Source organism: Oryza sativa, chromosome 11 (assembly GCF_034140825.1).
Source record: "Oryza sativa Japonica Group chromosome 11, ASM3414082v1".
Taxonomy (NCBI): Eukaryota; Viridiplantae; Streptophyta; class Magnoliopsida; order Poales; family Poaceae; genus Oryza; species Oryza sativa.
The window spans coordinates 8,450,169-8,466,606 of record NC_089045.1 but is presented as its reverse complement, the minus strand read 5'-3'; the positions used below and the strand labels follow the sequence as shown (position 1 = coordinate 8,466,606).

Sequence of the window (16,438 nt, the reverse complement as noted above, 5' to 3'; positions counted from 1 at the left end):
GTTCTCGTTTATTTTAGTTATATTAACGGTTGAAATTGGTTTCTAACGACCGTCAATAGATGCCACCTGCCCGAGCCATTGATCACCGAATTCATCTCAAATCCGATTCGGTGCCAGTCGCAGTCCAACCATACCACTACCCCTAGCTGCAGAAGGATGAATTGGAGAGGCAATGTGCTGCCATGCTCCAACAAGGGATCATCCGGCTGACCACATCGCCATTCTCCTCCCCGGTGCTCCTAGTCTGCAAGAGCGACGCAACCTGGTGTCTTTGTGTGGACTACCAAGCGCTCAACATGGTGACGGCTGTCACACCCTGAAAATCGCTAAATTATAAATTGTTGTGAAAAAGGAATTTTTAGAATTTATTTAATAATTAAATCAAGTGTGTGAATAAAATCTATGAAAATTTTGAACATAAACTTGAGCTAGATAAAATTTTATTAAATACTTTGTGTGCCCAAGTATTTTCAGGATTTTTCTTGGATTTATTTGAGCATTGGAAGTATTTTTAATAAATGAAACATCATTTCAGTAATTAATAATTCTTTCCTTTCCTTCCTTTGGTTGTCAATCCTTCCTGGTTCACTCTCCCTGTCCACAGTTGGTTGTATCCACCGACCCCGTTTGCCACCGCGGTTTCGTTTTGTATGACGAGCCAAGTTCTATTCTCTTTCTGGTTCCGTTTCCTCTTCCTTTCCCAAAACGGCACCGCATCTGTTTCCCCCACCTTTCCTTTCTAGGCAACCTTCTCCTCCTGTATCTTTTTCCCTTCCTCCTCTCGGCCTCCTCCCAGTCATGCGCCTCTCCCCTCTCCCAGCCGCGCACGCCTCCCCTGCCCTTCCCCCTCTGCCGTGCCTCCATTGGCCCCACTTAATCCTATTCAATCTTCCCCTATATAAGCCGTCCTCTCCCCTCCTATTTCTGTTTTTTTTTGTGTTGCAGCCGCCCCTAGCCTCCTCCTCCTCTTGTTTAGCCGCCTCCTCCAGCACCCTAGCCGCCGTTGCCGCTAGCTGTCACCCCTCGCCGTCGTCGTCTTGGTCGTCGCCGTCGTCTTCTCCGGTGAGCTCTCCTCTCTCCCATGTCGTTTACCGGTGTAGTTTATCCCTAGGGACTTAATCCAATTTAATCTAATCTTGTTTGGCCCTAGCGTCGAGCCGGTCATTGCCGTGCACCGCACCCGCTGTTGTCCGCTGCTAGCCGCTGCCCTAACCCTAGCCGTGTGCTACTGCTTGCCGCTTAGCCGTCTCGCTAAGTCGTTGTTGAGTCGCTGCCGCTGCTGCGCCTTGCTGTCGTGCTGTGCCGTCACTGCTGTTCCGTATCGTAGCCGTGTGCCGCTTAAACCTAGCCATCCGCCGGTGATGATGTCATCGCTGACATCCGCATCATCTCAAGCCATTGCAAAATTAATATAAATTTGTCATCTCTTTTCAATGACATATTATTCCTTTTTAATATATGTCATCTACCAAGTATGATCTAATCTATTTCCGGAGGTTGCTTTAATCTTTTATCTCCATTATAAATCATTTGTAAATGATTTAATTAATTTCGAATAGTTCTTTAATAGGTTTAATTGGAATTAAATCTTGTAAAATTCATATCTAATTCGTACGAACTCGGAATGAGGTCGTTCAAGTCTCATAATTCATCTAAATTCAAGCTCTACCCATTTATGAAGATTAATTGTACTATTTATTTGGTTTTTATTAGTTTTTTTTCTCATTTTGCGTTCTAGGTTTAGTTTTCCCGTTGTTTCGGAGGATCGTTTGTTCGTTGGAGAAGTTCCTGAAGATGAATTTAAGACGCTTGTTTGTAAGGCAAGTCACACAGATCCCAAACAACCCTTTGAGCATGTTGAACCCGTTTAAAGCTAATGTTTTATTTCAACTTATGCATTATTTTAGAATGTCATCGGGTGGTGAGCCTTTCCCATTTAATTATGGCCGAAGATGACTTTATTTTCCTATGGGTTATAATTTGACTAGCATGGACCTTATATATTGGATTGGTTCAGCTAGACGTTATTTATAGTTGCTTAGGCGTGCTTAGAAACATTAGCTCATTAATGGGATAAATTATGCTTCACTATTACTTATGGTTATATTTAATGGTAGCTCACGATGGTCAATCGTGTTATGATAATTAATTGATAATTAAAATATGATTAAGGGAGGGTTGTGAGCACATGGTTTTGAAGGTCGTGCTCATGGCAATTAAGGACCAGTTCGCGAGCTACTGTTGTGAAACATTAACCGTGCCAACCACAAGCCAGCGTGGGCAACGGCTTTACCTTTTGTATAGCATAGTTCATTACGGGGTGCCAGACTATGAAGCGGCGAGAAGTCCGTGGGGGTCGCTGGGGAGTCCATTGCCTCTGGTTTTGAGGGGGAGATTATGATCCAGGAATTGTGCACTGTGGTGAGTTGTGTTGTGTGAAGGGTATTGTCACGATTTCCCCCTTTGCAGTGCCGTGGTGGTACTTCGGGGCATGGCAACATGTGCGGAATCGTGTCTTGTGGGTACAGTGGTACATCTTTGGCCAGAGTAAAACTATTCGAATAGCCGTGTCCGCGGTTATGGGCGGGTCTAACAATGTTTTTCGTGATTAGTCTCACGCTACTCATTAATGATAATAATGTGATAATTAATTTGACTCCTGATTTTGGAATGGATAATTCCTGGTTTGGAGGTTTGATCTGTACGACCGGGGTTGGTTGTTCAGGTTTGGTTGGGCCTGTGCAGCATGGGTGTGCTGTTCAGTGTTGATTAATATGGATGATTAATTACTCTACTGTTTTATAAATTCTCAACTCTTTGCTAAATGCTGCTTTCGCAAATGAACCCTATATTATGCCATCCTTTGGTATCCATGTGCACTTGCATACTTGCTGTGTGGCTTGCGGAGTATTCCATGTACTCACCTTGCAATAATCAATCAACCTCAGTTGAAGAAAAAGGATCCAGGAGAAGACATTTGGCTTTTACCCCAGTTGAGCTGCCTGTGGGAGTGGAGCTGAAGCTTCGCTAGATTTTATTTTCCGCTGCAGTTTTCTTCATGGTGAGGACTAAGTGCCTCTTATGTAAGTATTTATCGTTTTAGTTATTTCGATGAATCTGTATATTAAATTGTCAGTTTGTATACATCGGCTGATTCCTGGATGAGGGTTTTAATGCATAAATTAGTTCGGAAATTACTTGTGAATTTCTGGGCGTGGCACGGCTAAGGATAAGTTCCCCATTCCCACATTGACGAGTTGCTCGATGATTTGCGCGGTGCACGCTACTTCTCCAAGCTCGACCTACAACACTCCGGGTACTACCAAGTCAGGATGCACACCGCCGATGTACACAAGACGATATTCCGCACGCATAAGGGCATTTTGAATTCTTGGTGAAGCCGTGCGGGCTCACGAACGCGCCGGCGACGTTCCAAGCACTCATGAACACAGTACTCGCTCCCTTCCTCCATCGTTTTGTGCTCGTTTTCTTTTTTATAATTTGGACTGTGCAAGGTACTGTATAATTGGACTGCATAATGGACTGTATATTTATAGTTTGGATTGTACACGGTGCTGTATAGTTGGATTGCACTCGGATTGTCAAATATGGACTTTTGAATTAAATTCGACATTTAGACGTGCGAGGATAAATCTTAGCAATTTCCCTGAATTTGCTTGGATGGATACACTGCGTTGTCAAATAGGGATTTAGGATTAACGCCCAATAAACGAATTCATCGATTGTCTTAGGATTTCTCTGTGAGCGCTTGGCCGCTTGCACGAACAAACGACGGTAACACAAAGGGGTTTTAGGGACGACGGGTGGCATACAAATCCAATCGTCGCAGCAGGAATAGAATCGAGGATATTCAAACCAACGTACAATAAATAAATACGTCGATCGATTATAGGTGTTCGAGGGAATCATCGAGTTTCAATTCACATAGTGGTTCTAAATTAACCGTAGATAAAAGTTTGAGAGAGAGCGATAATATTGCGATAGGAGGAGAGAGCTTCGGGTCTGTGATTAGTTTAGCACCGGGGCGCTTAACCAAACAGACAGAGAGAATAAGGAAAGGAGAGGGTGTCAAACAGAGGACAACCTTTTAGAGTTTAGGATTTAATCGAGATCTTTGGCACAAACCTAAACACACACAAATAACAGAAATTCTACTATGCAGGCTGGGCTAGGCCTTTCAAAGAGGGAGATCAGACTTCATCTGAGAAAGCCTTTTCTTTTAAAATAGCCTTTTAGGAATTATATTTCGCAAATAGAGTTTTTAGTAAATATACTTTACTACTAGGTATTATTTGCAAGTTTTTCCAAAGGACTTATTCCTTTTTCAAGGATTCTTGGAAAATAGTCAAAGTTATATTTCCCTTGTAAAATAGTATTTGTTTCATACTATCCTTCAGGGGGTTTTTATCCAAAATTGTAATATATATAACTTTAGGTATAGAACAAATATATTAGAGGGATTCTAATATACAGAGAAGTATACAGAGAAGGGTTTTTAGGAAAATAATTGGTATTTTCAAATATTAATATATTACATAATCATGGTTCTTTGAATAAATAATGTTTGAAATCAACATACACGCATATTCTCAGACGTCTGTCCTTTAGCCTATGCATAGCATGAAAAACACAGAAGATAAAATCAAATAAATTCCAGTATGCAAGGAAGTTTGAAAAGATTTTTTTTGGTTATTCTGAATTTTTAATTTCGTATTTAAAAACCAATATTTTCAGGGTGTTACAACGACCCTTGGTGCTGCTGCAGAGACGTCAGCCGGGGTGTGACCACGGCCACCGAACAACGAAGGGCTGCGAGATCGCACTTGGATGCCAAGAGTGAAAGCCCGGAAAGGACGTCGGACATGTCCTGGAGGTTGGGCGACGGCATTCGTTGGTTCCAGCAGCGGCTGCTTATCGACTGAGGAGTCACCTTGAACCATAGTCTCTGATACTAAGTTGTCACGAGCTCCAGGAAGAGCGCGTATAGGATATGTGTGGAATGTGGGCAGACGAGGGCGCGGCTGACGGGACGAGGGTCGCCCCGTGATGGCGACGCCGAGAAGAGACGAGGAGAGAAAACAGAGAAAGAGAGATGAGAGAGTAGATTGAATCTGGCTTGATTTCTTATTGATATAACCTGTGCTTTTATAAGCTTACAGCTGAAGAGATAAATCCAAATCCTAATAAGCTCAAACTAACTTAACAACTTCTATCTTAATCAAAATCCTCTATCCACTGTAGCGCGTCTGGCACACGCTGCTCATGTCACTGCCGCGTGAGATGTGTCGCACACGCGTCTGTTTTGCCCCGTGTTGCACCTTCTTCCGCCTACTATGATATGTGATTCCGACCATGACAATGTAAAAATCAGTCTATCGTACGACGTGTAAGAAGAAATTACGATGGGTGAATTTGTGTGATAACATAATAGAAATGGTTAAATCATACACTCCTGATAATTTATGTGTAAAAATAAATTTATTTCTAAGAATAAACAGTCGAGTCATATAGTGGTTTTACACATTAACTTTTCTTTTTCTTAAAAAAAAAATCTCCGCACCATCTAGGCTATCCATGAAAATAACTTCAGAAGTACCGACAACAGCCTTTACCCCTCTGGTTCAGTTCAACTCGCATAGATGTACCATCTTTTATAGTTGTCCACTCTCCTTTCATCCTAAATAAATTAATTTAGAATATAACAGGATGCTAAATTTAGAATATAATAGGATGCTAGTCAGTATTTTAATTAGATTGGTATTGTTCTTTTCTCCTAAAGATGAAGATTAAACTTTTTACACAAAACGAGGTGGTATTAAAGTATAACTGATTGAGTTTTAATTATTACAAACTTAAAAAATAGATTAATACTACATCCGTCCTAAATTAGTAGCCGTTTTGACTTTTTTTCTTGTAACGTTTGACCATTCGTCTTTTTTGAAAAATTAGTGCAAATATAAAAATGGAGAAGTCATACTTAAAATACTTTTGATAATAAAGCAAATAATAATAATAATAATAATAATAATAATTTCATATTTTTTGAATAAGACGAAAGATCAAAAGTTAAAAAAAAACTCAAAGCGACAAGTATTCTAGGACGGATGTAGTATGATATTTTAAAGCAACTTTCATATAGAAAGTTTTCACACGAAACATATCATTTAGCAGTTTGAAAGACGTGCACAGAAATCTTAATTTTCATTCAACTATTATTAGAGAAAAATGGACCTATTTTGGAACGAAGGGAGAGCAACCTGGGTGACCAAGAGAGAACACAGCACGATCCAACTGCGTGTCCTGCCTGCGCGCACGATCGCATCGCACGACAGCACGAGCAACCAAACTCCACGGACACCGGGACACGATCCGCGGGTGCGGTCGGTCCGCCTCGCCTCGCTTCGATCCAATCCTCCTCCTACCCTCCTGGGCCCCACCCCTCAGTCACTCCCCTCCGATCCCCCCACCGCCACCGCTTCCTACGCCCCGTCCATACACCAGCCAACCCTCCTCCCCCACGCATCCCGAGGCTGATCGTACGTTCCATGCCCCTATTCCACCGTGCGCCGGGTCCACTGACTCCCCCTCCCCCTCTCCGATCGGACGCAGCGGGTGGTGGCCGCGGCGCCGGATTCCCCCCACGCGCTATAAATATCAGACCTCGCCGGCGACACCGTGAGAAATTCCCCCCTTCTCCACGGCGGCGGCGACGGCGCGCTCTTCTTGTCGCTACCCCTACCACTACTACTAATCACGCCCACTACTACTACTGCCGCTGCTGCCACTGAGCTAGTAGTAGCCGCAGCAGCAGGTAGTAGCTGGCGCGGGGAGCGTAACCCTAGAATGTCGCAGCAGGAGGTGGCGGATCCGGCGCAGGCGGCGGAGGAGGAGGGGCCGGGGGAGCTGCCGCGGAGCGGCTCCTCCAGCAGGCTCAACGCGCAGGCGCCGGAGTTCGTGCCGCGCGCCGCGGCGGCACCGCCTCAGGCGGCGGTGGCAGCGCCGCCGCCGCCGCCGCAGGTGATCCGGGTGTTCGCCGCGGCGCCGCCCCCTCCCCCCGCGGCGTTCTTCGCCGCGGTGCCCCCTCCGCCCCCGCCGCCGTTCGAGTACTACCCCGCGGTCGGTGGGGGTGGCGGGTTCGGTGCGCCGGTGGAGCTCGAGGCGGAGGCCGAGCAGCAGCCGCCACCGGGGCAGCAGTCGGGGAGGGACGGGATCTCCGACGACGTGGTGCACAAGATCACGAAGCAGGTGGATTCTCCGTCTTGCTGCGTTGTCCCTATTCGATTGGTGCGATTAGATCAGGGAGGAGATTGGGTCATCTTTTAGTCAAACTACCGCACTAATATGTTGGAAGCTTAGTGATGCCTTAGTAAATCAGAAAATTAGTAACTTCAGATTGTTCGATGCACTAGGATACTACTAGGATTGGATCAAATATAAACAGGAAAAGTCATTCTGGTTGCTTTGGTGGGTGGTGGGTGGGAAGTGAGCTATACTTCTGATTGCACTCAGTCAGAGGTGTATATCAGTATATGGATGTAGTTGCAGTTGCTAGGGATCAAGTATTCCCGTTATGTTGGAATTGTTCGCAGCTTACTATGTATTAATTATTGTTGTGATGTTTGCTTGCTGGTAGTTGCAGCTTGCAAGGTATTAGGTATTCCCGTGTTGTTTGCTTGGTGGTAATGTCTGTAGGGGATGTCTCTTGGTTCATGCTGTTGTCCCTAAGGTAGTGACTCAGCCAAAATTCAGGTTGCTCCTTAATTTTTGTTCTGTGTAGTGTTTCGACTTATGACTTAAGGTCCTAAGTATCTATCGTTTTTATGTTTTTATAATCTATTCTTTTATCTTCTGCTCTCCGAACCTAATGTACTTCATGCTATTTATAATCAGTTACGGTGGCAATTTTTCAGTTATTTACTTATGGTGAACATTTAGGGGTGTGTGTGTGGTGTATCTTCATTCTTCAATGCTCAACTACTCTAGTCTAAGCTCATGGTGTGATGTTATCGTGAACCTTTTTTTTTTACCGCCAATACTTTCCTTTATTTTACCAGGCACCATGCTTATTTTATTTTGTAGACATGCATGGTGGTTATTTCTGTCAGTTTTAACCAACTGTCTGTTTTTATTTTTTGACAATTTGTGATCCTATTTCTTGCCACTAAAGTGCCCAATTGTTTGGTTGTGTATTGTCTGATTGAAAATTTATCCAGTTTCTTTGGTGTGATCTTGCCAACTTAAATAGTTTCATGTGTTGATTTGTGTGTATGACTCAGCTTACTACTACATCCATTCGGAGAATAGCTGTAGTTCTGGGTTGATTCCAGAGGTTCAAGAAAACCAGATATTCTGGTTCTCTCAGGCTTCTTCCACTGAAGGTCCTATAATTAGCTCTGCACGCATGCAATTTTATTGGCAAAAGTTAGTGGTAGGCTTGTACCTTTTTTGTGCATGCATGCTTGGTCTGCACACAAGGGAGAGAGAGGCAGCAGCAGCAAAAAACATGGAGTGGAGTAAATAGAGGCCCACACAGTAAAAAAATAAAAAGAGAATTAGGAATTAATGGATAGATGAACATGAATAGTGATTAAAGGATCTAGAACCCATTCCTTGTTTTTCTACCTCCTGCCCTAAATGCCAAGTGTTAACAACAACCAGATGGAGCACTTCCATTTAGATTATTAATTATGTTTTGAAAATCTCTACTTACCTATCCCTTGGTGCTTCTTACCTTACATTTTTAGTTCGGATAGTGTTGATTTTCTAATTAGTTTGATATGGGTGCCAATAGCCAGTATGAGAATTGCATGCTTATAGTCCTCTAGCGATCATTGTTAAACCCTGATAAATAGGAATGCTGTTGCTTTTACCTTTTTAGTTCCTACAATGTCTTATTTCACAAATTGAAATATTGTAGGTGGAGTACTATTTCAGTGATATAAATCTAGCCACTACGGAACATTTGATGAGATTCATTACCAAGGATCCAGAAGGATATGGTGAGTTGAATTTTTCAATCTGAAGCCTTCTCTTCCAGAATGAAATTATACGTGTTTCTTTTTATTCCTTTTATAGCACCCCCTCTCTTCACAAATACCAGTAACACTTGACAACACAGGCTAACCTAGACAATCATTTGGTTTTATCCAATGCGACCGATCTGCCTTAGAAAACTAAGTCAACAGGCCGTTGTCTGACCAAATGTGTAGTGCTAGAGGAATAAGTACAGGGAAAGTTGGAATGCACGCATATGTAAATGTAAGGTGACAATTTTTAATCTAAAGTGATCAGATGATACAAATATTATTAGGAGGGACTAACATTTAGAGCCTTTGTTCCATCATTAGAAACAACATTATGTTTACCATCAAAGACAATGAAGATAATTTAATCAACTTTACAAACTATATTCTCATATGCTAGAATTTCTATGTTTTATTAAATATCTTGCATTGCTCATGTGGTAGATGCATTTTCTCATGCACTCTGCTCACAAATACTTGTTGTTTTGAAGAAGCATTAGGCCAAGCTTTCAAAACTTAGTATGAATATCTTTGAACAAATATAGACCGGATACATGATAATCATATATGTAAAGTTGTCCCTGAATGTACTTCCATAATATTGTAACTTCTGTAGATTTTATGGATATACTACAATAGAAATTAGTGGCCAAAGTTGCGTTTGGGAGTGGGAGACTGAGTTGATGTTCGAAACGACATGTAATTACAGGTGGGAGTATGTGTCTTAACAGGATATTTTTTTTGTTAAATAATCAGGATAAGATTGATTCATTATATTTTAATTTGTAGTAAAGGAACCAACTGGTACAGTGTTTTTAGTTCAAAATTAAAACATAAATCTTTATATATCTTATCATATTTCATATGTGTGCAATAGACTGGTTTCTATGAGTCCTTGTAATTTATTTCTTATATTTCCAAATTAAGCTCATACTTCCTCCGTGCCAAAATGTAAGCATTTTTTAGGTTGGCACGGGTATTAAGAAAGTAGGTGGAAATGATTGGAAGAAGTGTGTGATTGGTTGAGAAGAGAAAGTAGATGAAAGAGAATAGTTGTGATTTGTTGAGAGGAATAGGTAGGTGGATAAATAGCTTTATTTTGGGACAAGGTACTGTGCTAGAAATAGCTAAATTTTGGGACGGAGGTAGTAGCTATTAGTAGAACAATAGTATTGTGTTGCTAACTATAATCTACCTCTTTATTATTCAACTAACTAGTCTCAGTGCAGATGACAACTCCAACATTTCAGTTTTCTAATTATGTTTATTTCAGTACTTCTTCATTTTCTTTTTGCGAAGTTTGTTTGTACATTTAATATGTGGGGAACAAGTTATGTTTGGTATCTAAGCAAGTTTATAAAAATGATATAATTAATAAAGTGGATCTAGGAAAAAATGAGTTTGAAAAACCAAAGGCAGTTACTCACATAAGCAGAAGAAGTTATGAAATAAAACTACTGGTCTAGGGCAAGCCAATATAAATCTGTTTTTTATAGGGAAAACTGACGTGTCATCTCACTTAATGCAGTTCCGATATCAGTTGTTGCTGGCTTTAAGAAGATTAAGGCTTTGATACAAAGTAATGCAATGCTTGCTTCAGCTCTTCGGACATCATCAAAACTCGTAAGTTTCATTACAATTGTGTTATACACTTATACCTATATCCTGTGGCTTTAATGCTTGATCTTGTAATGTACTCCCTCCGCCCTAGAAAATAAATCAACTCCCGGCAACAAATCTGGACAAGCCTATGTCCAGATTCATTGCCAGGTGTTGGTTTTTGCTGGACGGAGGGAGTACGTATTATTCTGAAGTTGTTTTGTTTACCAATGGGTTGCAATTCTTCGTAAGTCATAGGCATCAGAATAGTGACAACATACAACTACAGCTGCTTATGTCTTTCCTCTGCAAAATGCATGTTGCTTATGCCTGCAATAAATTTATAACTATTTGGCGATACATGTAGGTTGTTAGTAATGATGGAACAAGAGTAAAACGTGAGCAACCGTTTACAGAGTCAGATTTAGAAGAGCTCCAGGTAACCATATCCTAGATTGCTTTTTATGAAAAAAATGCTAGACAGTAAGGTGAACACTTCACCTGTCTTGTAGGCCCGAATCGTTGTTGCAGAAAATCTTCCAGATGATCATTGTTACCAGAATCTCATGAAGCTTTTTTCAACTGTTGGCAGGTAAAGATTTATCTAGGTCAATGTAATATGCTCCTCTTCCTTTCGATCATAAAATAATTGATCTATATATTTCTATTTAGATTGATGTTTTGTTATGTTCCAGTGTCAAGACAATTCGAACATGCTATCCTCAAACCCCAAATGGCACTGGTCCAGTTACTAATAGATCTGCCAAGCTAGATATGCTTTTTGCTAACAAGGTAATTACTTTTAATATTTCCATTACTCAAACACCACTTTGTTACTGATCACTGAGTTCTAGTAATTCCTGTAGTAATCTTCCCTGAACAATGTATTCTTGCACAGTAGCAATAATTATTGAGCATAATACAACTACCAAAAGATTTATGGAAATTAAGAGTCTAATGAGGATTTAGAAAAAAACCTAGTGGGTTAACTCCATTACAACACACTGGTCCTTACATGTGAGACATCTCAGTTCCTTGATTGGGGGTTCAGAGTCTGATTATATGGTGCAGGAAATTCTGGAAACCCAATTGCCATCTTGACCTATGGTTATTCTGTTTGCACTAGATTGCATGAATAAAATCATGACACGGTCGATATTTTGCTTTATCTGATGTGTTTTGAGGAAAAAAAAAACTTTATATTCTATATATATGTGCATGCATATTCATTATTTCATTTCAGTATTTTTAGGGGGGAAATATTTCATTATTTTTTCGATGTAGGTCCAGATGAAATGATGGATAAACATAGGAAGTAATAATAAGATATTAATTAACTTGGCTCAAATGAATAATATTCCTTGTTAACAAGGTTATTTCTTTGTTCCATTTTTGTTGTGGCCGACATATGTGCTACACTTTTTGTCATTGATTTCTTGTTGGATTAATATATTTTCCCCTTGTTGGCAGCTGCATGCTTTTGTTGAGTACGATACTGTAGAGGATGCTGAGAAAGCGGTATGGACCATTACATGATGCATTGTAATATTTTCATGAACATGGTAATCACTGTTGCACATGCATCATCTCTGATATTTTCTTCATCCTATGCAGATCGTGGAACTTAATGATGAGAGGAACTGGAGAAATGGGCTGAGAGTTCGATTATTGAATACTTGCATGGTAACCATTGGATTAGTCAATTGCACATGAGAGTTCAGTACTTTGGTGCTTAAGTGCATATGCAAATGTCATGTTAATGCGCACTTGTTATGTATGTGTTGCTTTACCTGTCTGAGAGAACTTTAGTTGGTTTTGCCGTGTATGAATCTGCTTTAATGGCAAGAGACCATGATTTTAAATCTAATCCTTATTAGAATGGATCAAACCATGTGGACGGATTCAATCGTATGGCACTTAACATCCATTGGAACATCTAATAAGAGTATGAGGTCCATTAATCTATCCAGCTTTAAATACGCAAGATTTAGGGGATTGCACTAGTGCACTCATAATAGCGTTACATTTCAGATTTGCTCTCAAGTATGGCACAAGTAACCTTGAAAAGAAATACACTTCAGTTGTTATGCCCCCAATTTGCAGGTGACCCCACTTTGATCCCAACTCTCCACGAATATTAATAACAGATCAAATATGGGGAGTTGGTGACCCTGTACCTCATATATTGTCCAATATATTATAGACAGGTCTAGAGAATGCATTTGCAAGAATATAGGGAAAGTTTGGTACCGTGGTATATAGGTTGACGTGTTTCAACTTTCAACGTCATAATCTTAACTTGTTGCTAATATGTGTGAACATAACCAGTTACTCAAGAAATTATAAACATGGCAGCAGATCAACAGAGAAGTCATATTTATCTAAATAGCCATTTGACTAAAAGATCACAAGCAGTTCAGTGCCAAAATAAGCATGTTTTTATGTTCTCAGCGTGGACAATTCATGTTAATTTTCTGTGAGCGCAATTTATGCCATGTTCAGACTTAATTCGAACTTCAAGTAACAAGTATCCCCCTTCTATTTGGGTTATTTTCTATCAGTAATATGTATACAACAATTGGCATAATCATCATCATCAGTTTAGTGTATGCCATCAATCCTTCCTTTCTTTTGTTTGTGTTCACTGCAACAATTATATAGTGTAATCAATTTGCGCAGTGCTATCTTAATTTATTTGCGCAGTGCTATCCTTAAATTGGTTGCATAGCTCAAAATGATTATGTAGTTTAATGCATGCCATAAATGCTTCTTTAATTTGTTTGCACAATGCAAAAGAAAGGAATTCTCTTTACCTTTATATAATGTTCCTTTTTTGTGGTATAGACAAAGGGAGGCAAAGGGAAAAAGGGTGGCCATGATATCAATGATGGACATGGTGTAGAGGATGATGTCTCCACTTCTAACCAATCAAATGAGAAACATGGAGAAGAAGCACTGCAAACACCAGATGCACAGGGAGAGCAATTGGTAAGCTCTCCATTTTACTTTGTATAATCCCTTATTTGGAAACACAAAAAAGAAACAAAACAGTGCTTTACTGCTGTAGAGTTTCCAAGTGTGCGTAAACTTATTTCCAAATATGAGCACAATTTGTGGCACTGGTGTTAATAAGGGTTTCTTAGGGCATGTACCATGGTCTTTATTAGCGGTCTCTCTTTATTGTTATGCAAGCATATTTGGTGACGTGGAAGAGAGAGGAAGAAGGAAAGAGAAAGATGGTTGCTACGCATGACAACGGCATAGAGTCGACTCTTAGCATTTATTAGGAAATTTTTCGTTGTATTGAGTCTAATAAAGGAAAGATGACTAGTAAGAAAGTATTTTGGTACATTAATGGTTAAAGACCGTATTGTCTTAACTATTGTAACGTGATAGCCTCTAATTAACGTAGAGACCATACTGTTCTCTACTAGTTAGGAATGTTCGCTGACATGGAAGAGAGAAGCGAGGAGAGGCAAACATCGTTGCTACTGTTAACAACTGCTTAGCAACGACTCTTAACCTATATAAAATGGAAACTTTGTTGTATGAGGGTGTGAAGAAGGAAAGAATAGTAATATATTTTTTTTCTGGATCAATATGGTTTAGAGCATTTGTTGTCTCACACCATTGTAAAGGTATAGTCTCTAAATAAGCATGCGTTATCTAAGTGTCTATATGGGCTCTACCTTTGAACATATAGTGTTTTCTTTAAGCAGCTCATGCCAAAAACATAACTAGTTACATCACAATGAATGGTTCTCTCTCTCTCATTTGAAGGTTCATGATTGGTTGTAAAAATTTTACCTAATAGTTGGGTTGTGCATCTAAGCTTGTTAAAGAAACTATACTCCCAAAGATCTGAAACCAATTTGTTTCTGTACAGCCTGATGAGAGCGCTGGGGATATGGGACGAGGGCGTGGCAAAGGCCGTGGCCGTGGAGGTAGAGGCCGAGGGCGTGGCTACCACTACCACAACAACAATCAACAGAGCTACCACAACCATCAGCAGCATAATCATCAGAATAGCAACAACCGGAACGCCGCCCATCCAGTTGGAACGCCGCCATCCAACCATCCTGCCAAGAACGAGCAGCAACAGCAGGCACAGCCACAGCCACAGCCACAGCCACAGCCACAGCCACCAGCAGGAGCAAACAAGCAGCCTCCAGGGCCACGCATGCCTGACGGAACACGCGGGTTCGCCATGGGCAGAGGGAAGCCGCAAACATCTACGACGACACCCAGCGCATCATCCGGTAGCGAACCTTGAAACTCGAAACACGCAATGTTGCTGTTGGTCATGTTGATAGAAAGAGATGCGGTTGAGAGACTTGTCTTTTTTACAAGTCTGTCCTTGGAAGCGTGCCTCCTTTTGTTGTTTGTTCTATATATACACGTTTTTCTGCCGTGTGCTGTTGTTGTGTAGTACTACTTCTGAAACAGGTAGAGCACACACCGTTTGTGTGACTCGGTGTGAGTGAGTGACCTGAGTGTGCTCCCTGTCACTTTGCAGCTCTGTTTTTTTTTTTTTACCATTTTTGCCGCCCTGACTGTAAGATTGTAGTAGTAAAAGTTGATTCCAGAAAGATAGGGGAGGAGAACATAGTAAAATGTGATGATGTTTCTTGTACTGTGTTGTGTTGTCCTCTGTTTTTGTTGCTCAACTGGATGTTTTGGTGTATCATGCTTGTACCTTACTTTGAAAGCGATATAATTGAAGTTCCCGTAAATAACGACGTAGTATCACCTTAATATGGTTTGATTAAATTGTGAAATAGAATGTGCAAGAACAAATTATAGGAATGTTGAGAAGCAAATGCTAGAAATTTTGGAAGTATGTTATTCAGAGCATGTTTGGTTGGTTACTGAACAGGCATATGATCATGACCTGGCAATATAACAATTTAGTATTGAATTAGATAGTACAACATTTCTCCAAATTCATATTACTAGGCTGTGTCTATAATCTTGTACAGGGTTACTATATTTTGGGACGGTGGTACATGATATGTAGGAAAGACTACCAATGAAGCAAAGCATCCTTGTAACAAATTGTGTCACGCCTAAAGCCTTGTGGTGTGTCCTTAGAATTACGTAGACAACCAAACAAAACACACCCCCTTAAGATCGCCCTTTCTAGATTCCATGATCAGAAAAACAAAATTAATTATTGATGTTACTATATCACACTAGAAATTTCAATGCACGAAGAATTTTACATATACCAGAACACACAAGATCAATCATGTGAAATTACAAAGCCAAGAGTACGTGCACAAAGTGCACACGTTACAAAGACTAAAAAACTACGGCTTCGCCGCCGCCGCCGCCGCCGCGGCGAGCGGGTGGACCTTGACGACGCCGCCGCTCTTGCCGGCGTCCGGCGCCGCCGCCGCGTCGTCCTCGTCGACCAAGGTGAGCAGGCGCGTCATCTCGGCGAACCACCACCTCCGCTCGAACTCGTAGCCCAGCGCCGCCTCCAGGCCGATGTCGCCGTAGCGGCTCACGTCGACGGCGCCGCCCTTGCCGTAGCCGGCGCCGTAGCTGTAGCCGTCCCAAACCCTCGCCGCCAGGTGAAGCCCCACCTGCTCGTCCACCCACCGCCTCTTCTCCGCCTTGTCTGGGCGGCGGCGAGCCGCCGCCGGCGCCGGCGCCGACGACGACGACGGTGGCCGGAAGCAGCAGGCCAGCTTGGACAAGATCGCCATGCGATCGAGGCGAGGCGCAAGAGCGAGCTAGACTGATCGATCGATTGGCAATGGCGCCGTGTCGATCCCTCTATATGTAGCGCG

General features: G+C 41.5%; 1 protein-coding gene across 1 annotated transcript; it reads left to right on the top strand.

Moving 5' to 3' along the window:
* The first annotated feature begins 6,698 nt into the window (after positions 1-6,698).
* Positions 6,699-15,276, top strand: LOC4350201 (la-related protein 6B). The gene is made up of 10 exons (XM_015762236.3): positions 6,699-7,266; positions 8,939-9,020; positions 10,573-10,667; positions 11,011-11,082; positions 11,156-11,235; positions 11,339-11,435; positions 12,114-12,161; positions 12,258-12,326; positions 13,488-13,631; positions 14,530-15,276. Exons 1-10 carry the CDS (start codon positions 6,865-6,867, stop codon positions 14,914-14,916), a joined length of 1,476 nt encoding a protein of 491 aa, XP_015617722.1. The 5' UTR covers positions 6,699-6,864; the 3' UTR covers positions 14,917-15,276.
* Positions 15,277-16,438: the final 1,162 nt, after the last annotated feature.

What these genes read in the sequence shown, in the direction of transcription:
- LOC4350201 (XM_015762236.3), top strand. Translation starts at nt 6,865, where the DNA reads ATGTCGCAGCAGGAGGTGGCGGATCCGGCGCAGGCGGCGGAGGAGGAG. An exon ending in TTCGGACATCATCAAAACTC is followed by an intron (nt 10,668 to 11,010) that starts GTAAGTTTCATT and finishes CGATACATGTAG; the next exon opens with GTTGTTAGTAATGATGGAAC. An exon ending in GATTATTGAATACTTGCATG is followed by an intron (nt 12,327 to 13,487) that starts GTAACCATTGGA and finishes TTTGTGGTATAG; the next exon opens with ACAAAGGGAGGCAAAGGGAA.